We start from the raw sequence: 24187 nt of genomic DNA, 5'->3' as shown, positions 1-24187 counted from the left end.
CATAACTTTTTTTTTTTTCTGGGAAGTCAGATGATGGTGATGATGATGAGCAGCATTTATAAATATCACACAATTTGTCTGTAAAGAACATTAAAAGATACCTATGGTTTCACTTTACTTCTCATACTTATCAATACTCGTGTAGGCTATGAAATCTGCAGCATGTCTGCCCTCAGGCTAACTTGATAAACCATATACGATAAATTTACATGAGCTTTGCATTTCACTATATTCAATCATATAATTTTTGGACATTGTCTCTTGCTCAAAATATCTCTTCAAACTTTGCAGGCACTCAATGATTATACATCGTGTCTATCGTGAATTCAATTATGATACATGTGCCAGTGTGTGCATGCTAGTGTGTGGCTACTGACCCACGTTCTTGTGCCCCGTAACAGGCTTTCACGACCAAGCTTGCGAGACTTCAGAGAGAGCGCCACCTCAAGTCCAAGGTGTGGTCGGCCTGGCACAGTATCATCGTGGCCAAGTGGAGACAGAGGGTGGAGAAGGCGTGTCAGTCCAAGGCTCAGGAAGTTTGCATGAAACTCACCAACGACTACGAGGCCAGGATAGCATCTGTAAGTCTCTTGCTTCTCTATCTCTCCCTCTCTATCTCTCTCTTTCTCCCTGTCACTCTCTCACTCTCATCCCTCATCCATACTGTCTCTTTTTTCTATTCCTGTTTTTCTTCTAAACATTGTTATTCTCATATAAATGTATTTCTTGCTTTCCCCTAAACTCAGTCAGCTTGTGTACTCCATATATTTTCCTTGATTTGTTTTTAATAACTTTGCTCTACTTTTGAAAACGGGTGGGTGCTGATTGTTTGCCACTCCCATATGTTTGACCAAGAATAATACAGCGAGTGAAAAAGAACACCAAAATTAGTACATGTATTAAATCTACGAGAAGTTTATAATGAAGGCCCCTATACATTGATGCTATAAGGAATGCATCCTTGGTGTTCATGTAATATACTGATTCTACCTTGAATGTACAAAAACAAAAACAAGTTAGCATTATATGCCAGCTCAGTCTTATTTTGTTGAAGAATTGCAAAGTAGGTCTGGCAATAGTATTGATGGATAAAACTGAGACAGGAACTTGAAAAGTATTTCCTTTCCCTGTACTTGATAAATGGCCACACAACCATCTTGTGCGTTGTTACAAAAACAAGTTAGAATCATATGCCAGCTCAGTCTTATTCTGTTGAAGAATTGCAAAGTAGATCTCGCAGTAGTATTGATGGATAATACTGAGACAGAATCTCCAAAGGTACTTCCTTTCCCTGTACTTGATAAATGGCCACACAACCATCTTGTGCGATGTTTGATCTCCTGCGAATTATTTTCCTCGGCCCGCCAGTTGAACGAAGCCCTGGAGGCCGCGAGGTCAGAGGTCACCAAGCTGCACGCCGAGCGGGACCAGTACGAGGAGTCGATAAAGAAGGCCTTCATGCGGGGAGTGTGCGCCCTCAACATGGAGGCCATGGCCATGTTTCACGAAGGCGAAGGTATTAAAATCAGACCTTCTGCATGCTCACTCAGCTTGTGCCAGTTCTTGTTTTTTTTTTTCAGTGCTGATGGAGAAAATCTTCAAACCACATGACACACTTGTGGCATATTTTTTTTCAGATCATGCAAATGTATGTTCAGTCACACAAACAACTTTCTGCGTGGTTCGAAGTTCGCTTCGGATGTTTTGTGTATACTAAGTGACTTTGCACCACATGGTCACCATATTCTCTGGATGCGATCAGGTTTTGAAAGAGGACATTCTCAGCATACTTCAGATTGATGATGACAAAAGTGTGATTCTTTCACAGAAGGCCTAAAACCCCAAATCTTACCTTGACATGAACCATGCATGTTTTTTCAGGCCCAATGGAAATCCAACCCATTGAACTATAGTTAGTTTTGTGAAGCATGGCCACATACTTTACCTCTAACCTTTATTTGACCCGTTTGGAAGCAACGAGATAAAAAATGTACCCACATAATGCTAAATCTCGTACATATTCAAAGGTGGCCTGTATTAGACTGTACAATGTATGTGTTGAACATGGAGGACAAATATAGATATAGAGAAAATACTGGCAACTCCTGTTATAACAAAGTCCTCATGACCAGCAGTTTTCTTTCGTTATCTGGAAATGTTTGTTGTAGCTGAACAGTAATGTATTATAAAAATATATAGATGATAATTTTTGCGACCTCAATTTTTACTTTGTTGTAACAGGAATGTAGTTTTAACTGTTTGTTATAACAGGAGTCTAGTGTATACTGTGTATGCCATATATTTAGCGAGTCTAATTTTTTTGCGAATCAGGACTTGCTGACGATTTCGCAAGTGGTTAAATTTGCGATTATGGAGTACAGTACTGAACGGAGAAATGTACTGTATGTGTGAATGTCACAATCATGTCGAGATTAGAGTTATTATTTTTGTATGTTTTTAAATTCGCAAGTAGCACCTGACTCGCGGTATTCATGAAGATTGAAAATTAATGAAATATTCAGCGTATACAGTATATACCCTTCTTCTTTGTTACAAAGGAAATGGAGCTGGTCCTGATGGCCCTCCTCCAGGAGTTGGACCCATGCCAGCCCGGGCACCCATCCCTGCCCAGGCCCCCTCCCGACCCGTCCCATCGTCCATGTCTCCCGCCATGCAGGTCACCACAGAAAACGGACACATGCCTGCCCCTCGGGTAGTCACCAGTCAGCACGCCAGCACACCGTCAACCGTGACCCAGACGCATCGCAGTGGAAGTGTGCCAACTAAAAGAGTGGTGATTGTTTTATTCTCTTGTGTTGGGCATACATGTATGCAGTGCTGCAATTGACACTAAATGTAGATTACCTTGGGCATGCAGTGCAGAGAAATGACAGTCCCATAATGTGCAGCTTTTTCACAGTCATTTACATCCGCAGTTCTGCTCTTCTGTGATTACATAACCAACTACAGGGGAAACTCGGTATAACGAACACTGCTATAACGAGATATCGGTTATTACGAGGAAATTTTCCCGGTCCCAAATTTCCTTCCACACAAGTCTATGTAAAATGCTACTCTTATAGCGAGATCGGCTATAACGAAATAACTGCTATAACGAGATAAATTCTGTGACTTCCAAACAAAGAAAAACATAGCCAATCAAACCTGTTATAACGAGGTAAAGCAAAATGTCTTCGGTAAAGCTTTACTTCGCCTGTGCTAGATCATCTTCCGAGATTGTAAAGCTCGATGCGCCAAAAACTGTCTTGTACACACATAATTCCTAAATTATACAAGTAATAAGAAGTATAATTAGAATTCTATTAGTAATAATGAAGTATAAGTCGAAGAGGTTAGCATTTCCCAGGTGTTTAAGGCAGTGAAGTCACATAATGAAATTCAAAGTAGGTAAAAATTCCAGGCAGTCCCAGTTGGCTATAAATACCCGTGTCAGTGAGCAGTAAGCATCTTTTCAAAGAGAATACGGCTTTAAATAGACAGACCAGCAACACCATGCAGTATTGGGTGCAATGCAGACAATTAGCTCACTGGTCCTTCTCATCATACAGACAAGCAATAAGTAAAGCACAATCATTGCTGTTCCAAAGGCACGGAGCATTCTTATACGTATGGACATCTCAAGTCAAGCAATTAAAGGCATAATTTACCATTTGCAGATAAGCAAAAACCCAGCATTAGTGCTTTAAAATGGTTCTAATATGTGAGTTAGGGATAGAAACCACCACTGTAAAAATTTGAATCCATATAATCGACGTTAAGTATCGGTAAATACACAAAATATAAATAATAGTTATAACAAGAATGCTTCCACACTAAACCGTGTACAGTTATGGTTTATTGAGAAAATTACTGATATCTCCTTACATTTTAGGCTTTATTGCAAAACTTTTATATGGTAGGATGTTTTGTGATACAACAGACCTACACATGTGCATCAAATGTGATATCTTGAACATTTTTGAAATCACTGCTCCAGAAGGTAAACTGGACCTTTAAGCAAAACATCAGTATACACTATAAGGGCCCACCAGTTTTGACTTCTGTTCAGTGTTGTAAAGGGAGGGTTCAGAACTGAAGAGTATCGATCAAATGAGATGCTGGGTGGGAACCTCTTCGACTTATACTTCATTATTACTAATAGAATTCTAATTATACTTCTTATTACTTGTATAATTTAGGAATTCTATTACGTAATACTCGTATAAGTCTTCAGAGGTTAGCATGTTCAAAGTTCCGTACAGAAGTCAGTCTAGTGGCATGAGTGAGGGCAAGAGGACAAGAAGGATGATGGACAGTTTTCACAACAAGGTTGAAACTTTGGTCATGACTCCTCATGCATAGAGAATATCTATCGATGGTGACACACATTGTCGCAAACAAGAGAAGAACTCGAGCAAAGTTTGCTTGAGAACCTACTAGTATAAGGTGCAAGGCATAGGTTTTGAGTATGATATCATTTTGATACCTTGCGTGCTTTAACTGGAGCAGGATTAAGCATGATAGCGCACAGACAAGTTAATCAAATACAATGGACCTCTTGTACCGATTTTCCAATCAAGACATAATCCTAATCATGTTCCTTAATATTCATGTACATTTGAAGGAAGAATTAGACATTAACCAGTTCATACTCGGCATAGTAATATTGCAGCAATAATTAGAGGCAAGTCCATTGCATTTTGGGTTGATATTAGAGTTTAAATTCATCAGTTTGGTGGACCGAATCTCCTAAACGAGTGGCCGAATAATGTGTCGCCATTTTCCAATGCACAACGTAACGTGATTTATGGTCTTGTGTCTTATCTGACTCGTATTATGACATTGTTCTTAACTGAGATACTAATATACAGGTATATACACATACTATCACAATTTACATGTATCTTTCTAACTCAGTAGAACTGAGAATTGTTGAACTAATGTGGAATCAATTGTTAGAAGGTAGAAGGTTCAAAATGTACCAGCGTTCGTCCAGTCAGTTGTGGACAAGATTTCATTATGACCTTTATACTTCATGCGCGAAAGTTTAGAAGTTGCGGCGCTTCTGTAGCTATGAGCTGAGAATGTGATACCACTTTCATATTAGCATCCGTGGATGTCTTACCAGACCAGAGTCTGGGATGAACGCGGGATGACTGTGCTCCCAAATCCTTATGTATATGAGCACGAGGTATATACGTCCTGTGGTACCCTTTCATACTGATCTCGAAGACAGATCAAACTCGGTACATGTTCCCATAGCAACAATACATTCATACCTAATTGTATGCAACAGTCAGTACAGTGTACAGGGATGTACACGTACAGCTATTGACAGTATATTAGTTATATTTTAAGTGTTTATACAAGCAGCTGCGAGGGACTGGCTTTCAGCCTCCGCTCCAAGATGCTTGTCGTCACCGATTTGTTGGGATGTTTCGGAGGAATTATGAGTTTGCTTTCTGAACTTGCTCGTTGGAGATGTTCTGTGCATTTAATATACTCATGAAGAGTTGATCGGAACACAGAGTTTAGGGTTGGAGGTAAAAGAAGGCACTTTAATTACCTGGTTAGAGATATACCTTCCATATCTCTAATGTGCAAACGTGGCATCATCTTCCGGTAATGTCATAAGAACTAGATGTCTCAGCATTTGTGTACGTTTTGCCGAAACGAGCTAGGAAAATTGTTTTTGGCTCAAGGCACTGAAGGAGTCTATAGTTCATAGGTATCTTGAAACGATAAAAAGTGATTCAAAACAATTGAAACATCCCCAATGTTGTTGTATTTAGGCTTGCGAGGGTCGGAGTTAGATACACCCTTCATAAGTTCTGACTATAGGGGCTGTTTGCCTATGTCATAGCTCTCGGTTTCAGGTAGTATGGAAGACCGAGCAGGTCTATGAGTTAATCGTGGGGTGGGCTTTGTTGAAAAGATATGCTATAGGCTTAGATGTTGACAACGTGTTCTGTAGACGGGTTAAAAAGGATCACAAGATTGTTCAGAATACAGACATTGCTACTGTCTTCAAGCACCCTCATTTGTTTTGTTTATTGGTATTGTCTCGCCATGACGATGAGAGGAGCTTTGCAATGTGCTGCGATGTGTCTGCCACTTGTCATCGCTAGCAGAGAGCACCCATGCAGGCGGCTAGTGTGAGCTGGAGGCTCGTCGGTGGGTGAGGGTGTGGGGCAAGAATTTTCTCTAGGAGTAATAGAGGTGGGGCTATTCGCATTTTGAGCGATAATGAGGCCCATGGCTGCCGCCGCCATTGGGGCAGTGAGGATTGCTCAGATCACCTTGTTCAGTTGAAGCTTGTGGAGGACTGAAAACGTTCTAGGGTAAGGAAAAAGGCATCAAAATTCAGGGCAATAAAACTTAGCTTCCATTTGACATGAGGAAAGTTGCTAATCCATATGTAGAGTTTGTGGATTGTGTGGTGAAAAACATGTAAAATAGTAATTAGTTGTTCATGTCTCTGCGAGACAAGCAGAAAACTTAAGAATTATCTACATCTGTTGAATGTGAAGCTGATATCCAATTGCTAGACACCAATTCCAATGTTGGCCGTGAATTCGTTCGGGTCAGATATGCTACTAGCTGTAGAAATGTCTGACCGAATTATGAATAAGCACATTTTTTGTACACGAGCCACACAGGGCTTCAAGATCGTTCTGAATTGCAAGAGGTTCACACACATTGCTATGCGGGGAATTCTGTTTGGCACTCCAGACTCTCTGAGCAAAGGAATTGTCATTGTTCAGAATTAACTACTCTCCATACTGGGATGCAAGCATCGCTTGAAATTATCATGCTAATGAAGGTGGAAAGTAATTCTTTGTCTTGCGAGACAGCCACCACCAAAGAATGTTTTGTATCGCATGACTAGATAACGACACCAAACTTCGTGTCGATGTCATCTTCTGCTTTACGCAGAGCATTAGTTGATTTATTTTTTCTAGTCCTAATTGACGAGAATGTAAATTTCTTTGTGGAAGGCATTAGAATCCCGAAATTTGGTTTCGTTGCCATACAAGATTGAATTTCCAAGGGCAGTAACCTTGTCAAGCTTGTTCTGAGGAAAAAACTGAAAATCATTTGCTGGGAATTAATATGAGAACCAAGGAAGGTCTCGACGTGCTTTGGGTTGAAACTGGATTTGTCGAAATCCTTACTGAAACTCTTTAAGGGTGACAAGTTGATCATTGGCTTTGTCAAGACACTCTTCTCTGGTGTGAGAAAGAATATGGATATCATCGAAATAGGTGATTGTTGTAATGCCACTACTCACCGAGGCAAAGACAGGTTTCATAACTTTAAGGGAATTCTGTGGGGTCAAATTAAGGCCAGATGGAAGGCACTGAAGGAATGCAGTGAAAATACTACTTAGTATTTCCATTCGAAAGACTATGCTTGATGAACAAGGTGAACGGATACGGATAAATATGCACCCTTTGGAGGGGCAAAATTAAGGCCGTAATCAAGCGAAACTGTTCCACTCTGAAGTGTTCGTATCTTACAAATTTGTTCAAGTTTTTCAAATTTATGATTGGACTTAGACCGCCGGTCTTTGGTAGCGCTAGAATAGAGTTGATACTCCATGTGAGGAATCTCTCTAATAGCTTGCTTTGCGAGAATGTTCGGAGACAATTCTTCATGGGTTGCCTTTTCCTCCTCGGTAGAATGTACACTTTGTAGAGGAAAAATTTATTGGTATGGGGTTGAAATGAAATTATTGGCTTCATAGCCAAATATTGTGGCCAATATCCAAGGCTCGGGAATTATTTTGACCAGTCATCTTTGGAAAGCTTGAGATTTCTAGCACTGAGCGGTCTTGGACAGTACTCATCCTTTTTTTTTTCTCTTTTTTTTTTTTTTTTGCTGGCTTGCGTAGAGACATTCATGACACACGATGTATGCTTATGTGACACTTGTCAATTTCTCTCAGATGTCTTTCTGCACAACTTTCTACCAAGTGGAATCGACTTGCTGCGCAAGTGTTGCTGAGAAGGGTTGAGAAGGGGTTTTAAGATACCTCGATGGTGCATGCTCGGATCATACGATAAGCAAAGCCCGGGAGTGTCAGGCCATCGATGGTGACATGAGTTGTTACAATTCTCGTTGTGTCAATTGCATGGATGATTATCCGTGCATGATATGTGAATTTCAGAAAGGATTTATCTATGTGGTAGAAGTCCCTTCACTACATTTTGTTGTAGAAGTTGGGAGCTCACAAGACCCAAGGCCTCGTGAAGGAGGATCGCCCAAATTTTGCTCTCGATTTTTGGTGTGAGAACTGCTTGGGCATTCGATGGCAATTGAGCATTTGCTTCGCGATTTTATAGAGCACTTACCTTCTGATATGGGCAGTGTGACTGCCTTCATTAGCAAATCAGCCAATTTTTAAATTTGGCCCAAATGAGATCAGAATTTAAGTTAAAATCAAATTTGGTACCAGGCTTTGAAAGAGTTTGGCTGTAAGGACATGGCATCCGGATCAATTCGGTTGTCAAAATGACCATAACCACAAGGGCAGAGTCAAGGCCACCCATACAGGGCAACGCAATCAGTTTTGCCAGGAAGGAGGCTGACATGAGAATATCGTCGTCTGTTGAGCTGCCGATGGGGATGGCTAGCTCGCTGAAGTCTTCGATGGGCGGGGCAGCGCCCCTGTCCTCGCGGACATGGCTCGCATGTCCGGACTAATCGCCGGGAGGAGAAGCTCTCCTGCACCAGCTGGCATGGCTCGCATGCCGTTTGTCATTACCACGGTGTGCCGCCGCCCTATCCATGAAGCGGGAGAGTATCTCGGTCTCTCTAGCTGAGCTTCAAGGCGGCCTTCCATGCCCTGATCTCCCCGCAGGGATGGGGGCTGAGAGGTAGCGTCGTCTTCCTGATCACTAGACATGGGAGTTTGAGATGTATAATCACGGAGGTGTCTCACCTCCCTGGTATAATTCACTGCCGTCACACTTGAAAAAGATGCTTACTGCTCACTGACACGGGTATTTATAGCCAACTGGGACTGCCTGGAATTTTTACCTACTTTGAATTTCATTATGTGACTTCACTGCCTTAAACACCTGGGAAATGCTAACCTCTGAAGACTTATACGAGTATTACGTAATAGAATTATTTTCTTCAGCGCACTCCAGCTAGCACTGCATGTTGTACGTGTGAGTGTGTGTGTGCGCGCACACTGATACATGCAGAAAATGTGGGACGGCCATACATGACATCATCATGACGTTTAGCAGGTGTGAGGCAATCTGATGCTGTGATTGGCTTTCTACGTAGGGAAATCCCCATCTTCACACACACATGCAGTCATCATGTACAGTATATACAGAATGTGTCACATACACACACAGCATTGTGCAGACCATATTCAATCTTTCCACACAACACACACCCATACCATAACCACATACACGTGTACCAATCCACAGACGATCTTGACACAATCGCAAGCTATATAAATTTACACCTACAATTAATAAGAAACACATTCTTGATATTGAATTTCATTGGCGAAAAACATCTTCTTACCCATAAAGGTGAGTAATTCCCTCACACGCAATATCAAGTTATCAGTATTGATTGAAATATGATGGGTAGTCCCACATGTGCAAATTAATGTCTTTATATTATGCTTTCTTTTATGCCTACTGATATAACGAGATGTCGGCTATAACGAGGGAAACGACTCGGTCCCGACCATCTCGTTATATCGAGTTTCCACTGTACACAAATATGACTGTAAAGACAGAGGTCAGGCCAAAATTCATTTCACAACAATCTTATCTGACCTTAGACGGGTGAAATCATAATAAGATTGGAAGGAGCATGCCCAAACACCTTGATGTAACAAGGTCTGTGTCATAAAGCTCAGAGCAAACTTGGCATCACAGTGCAAATAAGGTGACTAATGTGTAACTCCGAAATACTAGTACATCTACAGTGAATGGATGATAAGGACAGTTAGTTTGACTCACAGCAGAATCCCCAGTTGACATACAATAGTGCCTCCTTCATCAGCAAAAAAGAGGATAGGTTATGAAAATAAGACTGGAAAGAGCATGCCCAATTACCTTGATGTAACAAGGTCTGTGTCATAAAGCTCAGAGCAAACTGTTGGCATCACAATGCAAACAAGGAAAAGTAGAAATTACGCGGTGCGTAATATATGTCCCCGCCGGAAGTAGCATTTAGTAGCAAAATGTACAATATAGGTAAAAAGATCAAGGTCAAAGGTCAAAGAAGTCAAAGGTCAAAATGCTATGTAGAAGTTTTGAAGCCCTCACCTAGTGTCATCACATAAAGCAAACGGAATCGAAATCGGGTTAGAAATGGTGAAGGAGAAGCATTTTGTAGCCAATGTAAAATATAGGTAAAAAATCAAGGTCAAAGGTCAAAGAAGTCAAAGGTCAAAATTCTGTGTAGAAGTTTTGAAGCCCTCACCTAGTGCCATCACATAAAGCAAACGGAATCGAAATCGGGTTAGAAATGGCGAAGGAGTAGCATTTGGTAGCAAAATGTACAATACAGGTCAAAAATCAAGGTCAGAGGTCAAAGAAGTCAAAGGTCAAAATTCTGTGTAGAAGTTTTGAAGCCCTCACCTAGTGCCATCACTTAAAGCAAACGGACTTGAAATCGGGTTACAAATGGCGAAGGAGTAGCATTTTGTAGCAAAATGTACAATATAGGTCAAAAATCAAGGTCAAAGGTCAAAGAAGTCAAAGGTCAAAATTCTGTGTAGAAGTTTTGAAGCCCTCACCTAGTGCCATCACATAAAGCAAACGGAATCGAAATCGGGTTAGAAATGGCGAAGGAGTAGCATTTTGTAGCCAATGTACAATATAGGTTAAAAATCAAGGTCAAAGGTCAAAATTCTGTGTAGAAGTTTTGAAGCCCTCACCTAGTGCAATCATATAAAGCAAACGGAATCAAAATCGGGTTAGAAATGGCGAAGGAGTAGCATTTTGAAGCAAAATGTACAATATAGGTCAAGGTCAAAGGTCACAACTGAAATTCTGTATAGAAGTTTCAAAGCTCCCATGTAGTGCTATCATATAAAGCAAACAGAATCAAAATCGGGTTAGAAATGGCGAAGGAGTAGCATTTTGAACATTTTGATCACACACGGACGCACGGACGGACACACGGACACACACACGTACGGAGCCCGTTTCATAGTCCCCTGCTCGAACTCGTTCGGCGGGGACAATAAGGTGACTAATGTGTAACTCAGAAATACTAGTACATCTACAGTGAATGGATGATAAGGACAGTTAGTTTGACTCACAGCAGAATCCCCAGTTGACATACAATATTGAATAGTGCTTTCTTCATCAGCAAAAAGAGGATAGGTTATGAAATATGTTATTTTTTTCAGTGAATTGATGTGGAAGATGATTCTACTGTTAAAGGTAGTTCGAGTAAGGTTTCTTGATATCAAATGATCACACTGCAAGAAATATTCAAACGTACAATATATGTCATATATTCAGAGTACAATATACAGTATGTGCCTCCCCAAAATACAATCTTATGTTTGCATTGATAACTTCCAATATGATTAAACTGTCTGAATGCTATTTCAGAGTCTAGAACTATAATGTCTTACCTATATTCTGCAGAAAACCCCATTAAATTTGGTTAAGTGGTCACAGAGAAATGTGAATCGTGAAGCATGTCATGGGTGTGATTCTTCCAAGTTAAGTACTTGGATGCTCTTGGAACTGCATATTAATGTGTGAACACAATTGACAGAACTTGGAGGGAAGAGATTCCCGACATGCTCTACAAAATTCCTCATTTCTCTCTGACCACTGAAGCAAATCAGATGTGGTTTTCTGCAAGGCATGGGTAATAAGTTATAGTTTCATACCCTGAAATTGTATTGGGATTGATTGACTGTTTTTAAAGTTATCACTGTGGAGGGTACCATTGTATTTTTTGTTTTGTTTTGGAGGGGGGGGGAACATACTGTATATCACTCTGCTACATTTAGTTCCTATTGTGAAATCGTATTTAAAGCCCAAAGAAAGTTCTGGTATGCCTGCAAAAGTTGTCAAATTTTGCTCCAAAATGTGAACGTATGCCTAGGAAATGTGCGGAATAACGCTGTAATAACAAGATATTTGATGGGTAACGACGAAAATGGGAAATATTAACCAAAAACGTTCAGTCTCAGAACTTACCCGAACGGGGTCAGGCTAGACTCGGACTCGGGGATAACTCGGCCTCGCTTTGCTTGACGGCGGGATGAGTTCTATTGGTTGTCCCTCTGGATTGTACAGCGTTGTACTATGCATATGGGAGCGGCCTGTATAAACTACATTGTAGCGTTCTGGCTACTCGCAGTAATGGTCCGAGTTGTTACAACGCGCGCATCAAAAACCTCTTTGGCGCGCATGCAAAATTAGTGTGCGCCTCTCAAGCACCTCTAAAAACGCTTGATAAACAACAACAAAAACTTCAAAGACCTCGCGTCTCAGCAACTGGTGAGGTGATGTGCGTATACTAGAAAGGCTTGAGGACTGCGCGCTGTCCATTTGTTTTGTACAGGATTAGCACGCACTTTCCTGTCTGCTCATCAAGGCCTCGTTTGGTACCCGTAATATAGAGTACTGATGAACATGGCGATCACGAACTGTGTGTAAATTGTCTGAAATAGGGTCGAGTTTTCCCTGAGACCGAGTTAGTCTGGAGCCTTCTGAAATAAAAGTCGGTCTACCGACTTTTATTATTTTTCTCAAAATGCTCCAAAACGACTCATCATTCCGGCAAACCGCGTCAGCCAGGTAAGTTTCTTTGTAGACTCTTTCGATATATTGCAAGCAAATATGAAATGGTGCCAGACGGGTTCTCAGGCCCTTACCAGAACTTTGTTTTCACTTTAATGCCACTTTGCAATAGTTCTCATTTGACATTGTCTGGTGTGTCAATTTCTCCACAGACAAGTGCCAAGACGACACAATCCTCGAAGACATCACAATCTTCCAAAACTGTCACGGCCAGAGTAACGGGGCGGAGTGACCTGCAGCCCAGTGGCAGCCTAGGAGGGGTGGGCCTGAACCCCCCTATGGCATCTGTGGTGGTAGAGAGGCACCACCCCATCACACAGGTATGTATCAAGGGATACAGAGGAAGGGGAGGGATGGGAGGAGGAGGAGGAGGAAGAGTAGAATGGGGGAAGAGGGGATTAGGTAGAGGGTAATTAATAATTAAGAGAGGAGGAGAAGGGGTGGAGGAGGATGGAGAGGATGATGATGATGATGAGGCGATGGAGGAGGAAGTGGAGAAGGGGAAGAGGGGGATGAGGTAGAGGATAATTACAGAGTAAGAGAGGAGGAGAAGGAGGATGAGGAGGAAGAGGAGAAGGGGATGAGGGGTAGAGGAAGAGAAGGAGAGGGAGGATGATGAGGTGGAGGAGGAAGAGGGGAAGGGGAAAAGGGGGACGAGGAAGAGGATAATTAATGATTACAGAATGTACATGTATCAGGGCAACCTCCTTTGTGGGTAATGTTAAGGAAAGATGTTTGAACAGAAATCTCGCTCACATAGCTTTATTTTCTGGGAAGTCAGATGATGTTGATGATGAAGATGATGATGAATACTAAATACCGTTTAGTGATGAGGTTAAAGTAAAGATCAGGGTTAGAGTTTGGGTTAGGTTTAGGGTTAGAGTTTGGGTTAGGTTTAGGAATAGGTTCAGGATTAGGATTAGGGGAAGGGGAAGGGTCCAAGGTAATTGCCCAGGAGGGTAATTGCCCTAGACCCATTAAGAGAGGTGGAGGAGGAGGAGGAGAAGGGAAAGGGGGGGGGGGATGAGGTGGAGGATGATTAATGAGCAAGAGATGGGGAGAAAATAGGGGAGAGTGTTGCAAAGGTAAAAAAGATAAGAGTTTCAGTCTTGGTCAGCTCTCAAAACTGTCCTTTTACTCCCGAGTGGTTGCAAAGCAGGCAAACTAATCTGCACCATCTTTCCTCTTCACCCCATGTGGAGTGTCCACTACCCCCCAGTGGGGATTGGGAAGAGAAAATCAGAGTAGATGAATATTGTGCTGTTCATGATGACTGGGGCTTGAACTGAAGACCTTTCTATATCTAGCCAGACTTTCAGACCACTTATCCACTACTTGAAAAATGGTTCTATAGTACCTTTTCTTTATCGTTCATAGACGTCCATCACTACAACTGTTTTCTGCATGACAATAGAATTGACTTTTTATTGAAGAAAGACTAAAAGAACTTGAAATTGATACAGCATTCACTGTTTCTGTGATAATTACGAGCTTTGTGCATCCAAATTAGATATAGTCTATTTCATTTTGTGCTATTTAAATTTTCCCAGTGTGGATTTTATTTGGGGAAAAGGAGTGATACAACAGCATCATATCAGAGAAAATTAAAACTAGATCTGACAAAATAGCAAATTTATTTTTGTTCATTGACAGTGAATTCTCAAATATGTGACCGTGCATCACAAAACAAACAATAAGTCGCACCCCTTGATTTTATGTGAGGACTCGAAAAAGGTGAAATGGTTCAACCTAGTCAATCTTGAGTTTTTCATATTTTCTGAAAGAGTGTTCTACATTACTCTTCAGTTTGGGATCTTAACATGAATGGGAAAGTGTGTTTTTAGCAGTTGTAACCCTTTTTTGGGGGGGGGGGGAGAGTAGAATGATCAGGTATGTCTTAGAGGCTGCCTTTCATTTCTTGAAATCCTTTGCACACTCTTCACTTACAAGTCTAATAACTATTGAAAAGATGAAGCTACTGCTTTGAAAATTAGCATTAATCATGGGCAGAATGTGTTAATAGAACATGTTCAATTTCACCTTAATCTGATAATCCCTTCATTGTTGTTGGTCCGGTGGTTTACATCCTGTGTTTTGTCCCTTTCATGGCACAGCTAGCACGGCTTGGTAAAGATTAAGCGCTTGAATAGACCCTGTAACTTCAGAGCCTCTTCTCTCAGTTCACACTTTTCCAGAGTGTATGATTTTTTTCCAATATTTAGATAGGTTAGAAGAGTCCATTTGAATTGAGTTATACATCATTTTAAAGCTTAGAGTGTGCTCTTTCAGAATCTGTCCTTAACTAAAAATCCATGTATGGCGACTTTTTGTTGGTTTTGTGATGCATGGTCACATATAGTCTCCTGGGAATGAGTAAACTTTTCCAACATGGTCTCATTAGTGTCCGCTGGATTATACATATAATACGGTGGTGTCCCTTATCATCACTGCTCGTGTGATACGTACACATTTAAAAATGAAGAAGGAAAATCTCAAGAGGTTCCACATCTCTGCGGAAAGTGCATCAAGATTTGAATGTTCTGACACACCATTGAAGACTTACTGAGTCTTTTTTTTTCCTTTTATGAGAAGAAAAGGAGAACCAAACGACACTGTACAAAATACAAAACGGGAGAATCTTGTTATAATGAGCTGCTTAGGACCACTGAAATTTCTTCATTGACTCAGAGTGTCATGTTATATCAGGGATAAAAACAAAAGAATATAAAAGGTATGGAACTTGCAAAATTAGCTCATTATATCAGGTATCTAGTTATATCAGGAATAAAAAGAAAGGAATGGCACCTGAAAAAAAAAAGACAACTCATTACATCAGATATCTTGGCTATATCCCACCTTGTTATATTAAGGTTCTACTGTATATGTAGGACCGAGAGATAACTCAACCCAGTCATTGCTACGAGATGGTCATGTACGTCACTGGAAATACGTACAAATCCATAGATGCGTGCTACAGGAGAGAACTTGAGCCAAAAAAGTATGGCTTTTGATTGGGAAAGGAAGGATGGTGGGCTTGCACTTGTCTTTGTTGTTTGGCCCTCTGCTCTTTGTCTACAAAAGTCGGTGATGGCATAGGTGTCCTTGCGCGAAGAAAACATACATTGTAAGAGGGTGTGATTATGCATGGAAGAGTGTATCGAAGCCCTGCCATACTGATGCAGCCCTATCTCCAAGGTGAATCCACCTGAGTTGTCTAGCTCATCTCATAATGACATACGCTCTGTGCAGGAGTGGAAGGGGCCATGTCAACTCCATCTTGGTACACCGAGGTGGATTTTGCAGGCAGAAGATGCGAGAAACATGTTCTGAAATGATCGCTGGGTTACTTTTGTTCTATCTGCACGGAGTAACACGCTGAGAGAGAGAACACTGGAGTTATACTTGGTATGAAATCTGAACAATTGAAATCACAGTTGCTGCAAAATTTGATAGATCAGATGGTGAGCAGCGGTGTTATAGCCATGTGGGATGTTGGTAAAGTCATCTAACCTAGCATTCACCTCAAGAAAGTAGTCTGTGTGGCTGAAAATATCAACTCAAATAGAATGGAATGGAATAGAATAGAATAGAATAGAATAGAACAGAGGAGCAGCAATAAAGTTGGGGGAGGATTAGATGGAAGGAAGAAAAAGGTTTCTAAATTCTTTTTGTTTTCATTTTAAAAGGTCAACATTTTCTAAATTTCAACATTTTCCTGAACCCCATGTGTTTTGTATGTCCCCTCTCTTCACACAGCAAACTCTTGGACATGCTACAGCAGCCCGTTATCCCGTCACTACCCATGGCACAGCACCTCCATCCAGTATGCCGGCAAGGGGTCGGGGTGCGGTGCCCCCAAAGAGACAGCCTGTGTCTGGAGTCCCAACAGTGAAAGTGGTCCACTGACCCACCAGAAATTGTCAAAAGACGTATATAATTTATGACTTGTTTTTTCTAAAGGTGTTTTTTTTTGTTTTGTTTTTTTTTTTAATTGTGAGTTTGTTAGTATTCGTATCAATCTAAAGGGATGGCATAATTTTATTTGAGACCTGGCTTCAGGTTTCTAACTATTTTAGATGAGATGATAAACCTCCTTATGAAATGCGAAAGAGCACGTAATTCCAAGAGGAATTCAAAGTTTATTTGATGATTGGAATGGCCAAGATATCTAAAACTAAGCGATCCGAATGAAAGGTGGGACCCACCTTTGTTTTACTTTCTTTTTAGATATCTCGGCCATTTCAAAACAGATTCTCATCTAATAAACTGAATACTTGTCAGAATGGTTATGCTATATAACATTTCATAGATGGTTTCTAAGTATCTTTCAAAAAGTTAAATGTTGCTCAATTCTCATCTCCACCAATACTATACCATCCCATTAACTGATGCAATTCTGTGTACCTTTTTATTGGACTGAGGACACCACACTTTTGCTAGCAAATTGACACACAGGAAGCTCAATATTCCACACCTGCCACCTTCCTATTTCATCTTTCAGCCCCAGTGCACTGGATGACAAAACTATCAAAGCATGCTGGGCTGCATGCCCCTGGTTTGTGCCTCTGCGCTGCGTCATTGTGACGGCATCACTTTTTACGATCATTTGCGAGTCCATCAATCTGGATTTAAAGTCAAATAAAGTGGATGTGATAGTGAGAGAGGTCATATTGACTGGGATGGAGGGGGGGGGGTTTGGGGATGGGAAACTGATTTTATAGAAAATGAAGAAAATTCAGAATGGTTGTAAATGTCACAGGCCAAGCAGTACCTCATTATAGAGCCACTTCCTTTGTAGTGAGTTTCCTTTACATGTGCATGTGAGGTATACACCTCAAAGCACATAGCATTGCAACAGAGTGGACCATGGAAAATCTGTTAAAACATGATTTAATCTTCTTTTTTTTTTCATATATATACAGAAAATCTGTGTGAGTGACCATTTGTCTACATAGAGCACCCATCCCTGAAGATCGCTTTCTTATGACCCTTGAATGGTCTTTGAAAAGAGGTTTTACTGTAATGTATCATTTTGTAGCAGTGCTTCAGTCACATATTTTGTTACTTTTTTTTTGTAATACAGGGACACTCCGCTATAACGAGCTGGCTTACAAGGCACAGTGCACTCCTGCTATAACGAACACGCTTAAAACAAAATAAAAATTCAGGCCGCAACATTATTTGTTCCATGTCTTGTATTGTTTATTTGTTCGGTTATAATGAAATTTCGATATAATGAAAGAAAACCGACGGTCCTGAAGGAGTTTGTTATAATGGGAGTCCACTGTACCGCTTTTAACGAGGTGAATTGGGTAGTCCTGACTTTCTGTTGCAGTGTTCAGCTGATTTTCCGTTTTTTTAATACATGGTGTACGTTTTCAAAGCTACCCTTCGACTGTCATTATTTACCTTCCTTACACTCTCCCGATGTCCCTTCTCTCTGTCACTCTCTTCTTTCTCAGGTCTTCTTTCGCCCAACAACAATCCTTTCAAAGACTACATACATATAGTGTCACCACAAACCCTCTTCCTCACACACTTTTAAACAACACACAAAGAGGTATCGGCTAAATCGAGGTAAAATCGGTGGGCCTGGCAACCTCGTTATATTGGAGTTTCCCTGTACAGTGTAGTTGTGTACAATGTGTACTAAAAAAATAATGTTGTCAACTGACTCAGTGAAATAAATATCTGAATGCTTTGTGTACATGTGAAACATGATTCTAGTGTCTTCTCCGACTGTTGGGATGGAATGTGATAGCATAGCATGTGAAGAGTTTCTGGGTAAATACTCTGTGTGTGTGTGTGTGTGTGACTTTGGGAATGATGATTTATGGAGGGGGGTAGTCCATGTCTGTTGCAGGCTAGTTGGTGAATGACGAGCCCCACGTGGGACAAGCAGGTAAGGCTGCAGTGGTTTCATGGGGATAATTGGTTGGTTTGGGTTTGGATGTTGGATGTTTCCTCCTTTGTCGTATGTCAGTTAAGTGGAATCTACGGTCATCCTAAAAGGCTGCTGCTGCCTGCTTTGTAAATCATAATGATATACATGCAGCGGCGGATCCAGAGGGAGATGAAACCCGGAAGTAGCACCAGAAACATTGTTTGCGCCCCCCCCCCCCCCCCTTTACGGAATTCCTGGATCCGCCCCTGTACATGTGTACGTACTGTACTTGGTTTATCTGTTTTTGTCTTTTTCATTCTTTTGCAATACCAATCACAACTTGTTAATTGCAACAAAATTTTAAATGAATGTCCACTGTTTTGACATTGATTTTTGCAACATGCCATTCACTATTTGCAGCGACCTTATAACTGGGTCGTCCCGAGAGACCCGACACCTGCAAATCATACAGCCCACGAGTCATTCTGCCCATGGAGTTTGACACTAGGTAAATAAAGTCCACAAGTTACATGTGTCCGTCTCGTGGGCCTTGTTTGCTTACTGTCAAATTCGAGGGTTCCTTGTATCAGACATCACGCCCCAGTGTGAATGTCCAAGGTTGACTAGCAGGACGCACAAAAACTCAAATGACACAATCTCATCAAAAGGTTTTAGTTTTCAATAGCCATTGTTTTATTTTTGTACACATTCTGTACTGTACAGTCCCATTCATCTGGCGACTTGGTGCAAGCCACGCTGCAAAGGACAAGAGATCACACAGAGCAGTTCCCTGTGCTTTGGGAGGACAACGGAAAGAACACAACTTGTCTCTCTTTCAAAAAAAAATCCCACTTACAAATTCGTGTTGGCCTCCGATTTGGTGCAGCTCCCTTTGCTCCAATAACATAATATACACACATAGCAGAACTTCTTTACACAACAAAGGTGGACAAACACACACACAAAACAAATGTACATCTGGGTGATTTGAAACCTGATCAAACCAAAAAAAGTGAATTGACATTGACCAAAATGTGTTGGAAATTGAGTGAATAAAATATATATTTCATTCATATCATATCAAATCATTTCAATTACACATTTCATATGACAAAAAATGAGAGAGAGAGAAAAAGAAATATTCTGTCCATCTTTGGCTCAAATGAAAATTAGCACTAGGATAAAACAAACTTGAAACTCATTTTACTCTATAGAAGCGTGAAGAACAATAAATATCAATACAATCAAGTTATAATACATCTGTTATAAAACAAATAAATATAGTGAATACAGGCATTGTGATTTCCCCTGAACGCATACATAAAATTACTTTTACAGTGCTGATGAATTTTATGTGAATCTCTAATGAACGCAGGATGCTACTATGTGTTCAGAATTGGAAATTTTGAGGTGATCCTTGACTATTATCTTACTTTTCTCAAAACGAGTAACACTCACTCTCCCGTCTTTCTTGTATCATCCTAAAGGACTTTCACTCGCTTAGCAATGTGTGGGTGGTGTGGCCTCGTGAATCATGTCTTGATTTATAAAAATACAATCAATAACATCTGTTATAAAACAAATAAATAAAGTGAATACAAGCATTGATTTCCCTTGAACATACATAACATTACTTTTAAAGTGCTGATGAATTTGTGTACATGAATCTACGTGTATAATAAATGCAGAATACTACTTTGTGTAAGGAAGTAATCATCCCATCAAACAAGTATTTAACTTTTCTCAAAGTGGTAAAACCCATTTTCCCCCTTACCATCCTAAAAGACTTTTTTTTTTTCCAGCAGTTACATTCACTGCCAATTATCTGTGGGTGGTGTTGCCTCTTAAATTGTATCTGGATCTATGAAAATACTGTACAATCAATTGATATTGATTACAAAAAAAAATCCATGTTCACTGCTTGCATTCAGAGTGAATTTCAGACTTTTGAAGGAAAAAAGAAAACACCCCATGTGATTAACAGTGGGTTCTTTTCCAGTATGAATCTTTTTGTGGTGCAAGGAGCAACAAATAGCGTTAAAGAAATACACCCCATCATTATCTACTTTGAAAAGCTAAAAATTAATTTAAAAAGAACAAACTCTTTTCCCTATAAACCACAAATATACAGGTACAGACCTTCCACATTATGAATTGTATCTCAATAGTATCTGTTACCATTTGCAACAGCACGATTCAAACTCACAATCAACAATACCAGACATCTTTTCCATTTTCCATGCATAAACCTGGCTCCACCACCTAAAACTTGAAAAAACCATTTTTTCATGACCTTAAAAAATAATAATAACAATATATATATATATATATATAAATATATACATGTGTATATATATATATATATATATATATATATATATATATATATATATATATATATATATATATATATATATATATATATATATATATATATATATATATATATATATATATATATATATATATACATATATATAAACAAACAGATTTAGATTAAAAGAAATAATAAATTGTCAGGGGGAAGGGAGGGCAAAACATTTCCATGTCACTTAATTTTACACTGTGGGAGTAACTACATGTATGACCGACCTACAAACTTAATTTTGAGCAATATACTATCACTGGTAGGTATTCCCACTACTACGTATTCAACATAAATTGCAAAGTTAGTACAACTGTAGTCATTGGAGGAAGCCCCTAGTGTACATAACATGTGGCAAATACAAATAAAGTAGTTCATCCAATCAAATATCACATCTTAAATCACAGCCATAGTTTGCACTCTGGCGTTTCCATACTCGAATTTTGTCCAGTTCACAATGACTCACTGGCTTGCACCAAGGAAGCATACATCACTGTTTTAATAGAGAGAGCACATGGTGTGCAAACTTTTATATTCTTTCAAGAGTACATTGCCAATGCTCTGATTAAAATTCTTTGTGCGTTTGCCGATACACAAGCAAAAACGTCCACAGAAAAAAAAAGACAGTGATTAAAAAAAAAATACAAATGGATGTTTAGATGACTGTAGCATGTCATATTGCGTTTTCCATCAGCAAAGGCATTTCAAATGACCAGCATTGTCGTGATTAGTATAAGTAACACAGGTAAGTGACATCTAAAACAATAATGAAAACAAAAGCTGGGGAGAAAATGACCGTATATGACACACTGGTGTGACTGAAAGGCAGATTTGAAGGGATATGCCTACAGGGCTGTTAACAGTCATCACTGGATTTTACACAAGTAAGTAAGTACGCTCAGTTAAGGAGGCTGCTAGGCACTGGTAAAGCATAAACCAGTCTAACAATTCTCGGCCAATGATGGATATGACAACGGAAAATTATTCCCCACATTTATTTCATATTACCCTAAAAAAAAATCCATGAGTTTTAGAACGATGGACTTCCAACATTGATGTCCAAACACAGTGATGACTTCTGTCGGCAATGCTGAGGTGAGGGCACATTTTAACAACTGAGTTGTCATTTCAAGTGGATAAAATTTATGTCTATATGGTGTCAGACCCCAAGGATTCTATTTTCAATTCTACAAGCCAGAGGAATTGAGCACAATGTCCCTTTCAATAAATGAAAAAAAAAAAAAAAAACAAGCCGAGGCCTTCAAAATTGTTGTGATGCAAAAGGAGAAAAAGAAAATCTCTATATGGTTTCAGACCCCAAGGATTCTATTTTCAATTCTAGAAGCCAGAGGACTTGAGCACAATGTCCCTTTCAATATATGGAAAAAAAATACAAGCCGAGGCCTTCAAAATTGTTGTGATGCAAAAGGAGAAAAAGAACAAATGTATATTTCATAAACAGAGTATTCCACTGAACAACTGCTAACACACTGCTCAGTGTTGTGGGCCAAAATCAGTCAGCAAATTCCACCCACGCCATCAAGCCATAGCAGCAAGATGTGAAATATATTTGCATCTGAATTCAGAAAAGGGAAAACACTTTGGGAACACTTCGGCAACGTACTTGGAAAGCCTTCATGCAAACCCTGCATCTTTCGGCAACCATCTTTTTGATTTGTCTCGACCCATTCGATACTGAATTCTGAAATCCCCATAGACTTAATACACAGGCCACCAGGTTCCCGTATGGAACGGGTCAATCAGAACAGTTTTGGTTAATGTCACATAAAAATCAACTTTCTCAAGTACAGTCAAGTATTTTGCCCAGTACACATTGAGACATTCTCGGAATACAGCAGGACGTCGCCCTTCATCGGGAGAAAACAACAAAGAAAAAATACCTGATTTATATTTGGCTTCATGCAGCACTGCAGTCATGATTATTGGTCACTTCAAGAAGCTGTTTGGCATTAGCAAATAAAAAAGAAAGAAAGAGCTTTTTCATTACTACTTTCTGTTGTAATGCTTCACACACAAAACCAAGCAGAAATCAGCAAGACATCTTTTCTCCTGACATAATCATAAATGTCTTTTTTCCCCTTTTTGTGACCTTTTCATAAGAGATACATGTATAATGGGTCGAATTTTCTGTGATTGCGCAGTTTCATAACCATCATTAGTCCTGCATCACTTTCTCACAATGTAACTACAGAAGTGTCGGGTAAGACGTGTCACTAGTTGAATTTCATCACTTTCATCTGGCAGACAAACAAGACCAAACTATGTGGACAAACATGTAAATAATACTGAACGCTTGTACTGACTGCAAGTGGTAATGATCTGGAGCAATCGACGGTGGAGGATGTTAAGATGAGGTGGAAAAAGAATCTTGCCATTTGTGCATCTTCATATTTCTTGAGCACAAAACACCCTGCATGCCCTCAACCCTTCAAATGTTACACTATTTCTTCTCCACCATGATGTCAGGAGGCACATCAAATAATCAATGATAAAATGCATTCCAGACATGACAACCCACCTTTAGCCACACAACCACACGTCAAACAAATGAGTACGCAGTGATCCTACAAACGGCACATGACGAACCACAAAGAATAGTACTGATATTGTGCCTACTGACATTTATTTATCATATCCCCCCCCCCCCCTACAAAATGTGGTAGTTGTTTGGTGCTACACCACGGACAGAATATTCTGCTGAAGCCAGGTAGTGTAATTTAACCTTTCTGCGCTCTCCTCACTTATCTACAAGACGACATGATAATAAACGATATCGATAATCATTTCTACATGTATATTAGATGCATACTAAATACAAATTAGGAAATGATTATCAACACAAATCTCCTCAAGTCACCAACACACCTCCGGCAATCTTTTATGGGATCATCACTATTCTTTGTTTCCTATCAAAATGTATCTTGCAGATGTAGTTGGCAGAACAAGATCATTATCCCTCCAACTTTTCAATTTTGCAAAACAAAAAAACAAAACAAAACAAAATTCCAGGGTTATTCCTCTTTTAGATATCTGAACACTGCCTTCATGACAAGGATTACATGGCTTCCACTTACAACATTTAGTGTCGATTGCTGACTAGTCTTCATG

The 24187-nt window shown here is 39.9% G+C and overlaps 1 protein-coding gene across 1 annotated transcript in view; it reads left to right on the top strand.

The window, feature by feature from the left end:
• The window catches only part of LOC140238201 (centrosomal protein POC5-like), a 43120-nt gene extending 26354 nt beyond the window's left edge, over positions 1-16766 (top strand). Inside the window, exons 7-11 of the mRNA XM_072318138.1 lie at positions 402-581; positions 1369-1516; positions 2559-2794; positions 12962-13129; positions 16566-16766. Of these exons, the coding sequence (XP_072174239.1) occupies positions 402-581; positions 1369-1516; positions 2559-2794; positions 12962-13129; positions 16566-16715 (882 nt within the window). The 3' untranslated portion in view covers positions 16716-16766. The remainder of the gene's footprint in view (positions 1-401; positions 582-1368; positions 1517-2558; positions 2795-12961; positions 13130-16565) is intronic.
• Positions 16767-24187: the final 7421 nt, after the last annotated feature.

This window comes from Diadema setosum, chromosome 14 (assembly GCF_964275005.1).
Source record: "Diadema setosum chromosome 14, eeDiaSeto1, whole genome shotgun sequence".
Lineage (NCBI taxonomy): Eukaryota > Metazoa > Echinodermata > Echinoidea > Diadematoida > Diadematidae > Diadema > Diadema setosum.
Note: the sequence above shows the minus strand (reverse complement) of the source record. Positions and strands in the feature narration are given on the sequence as shown.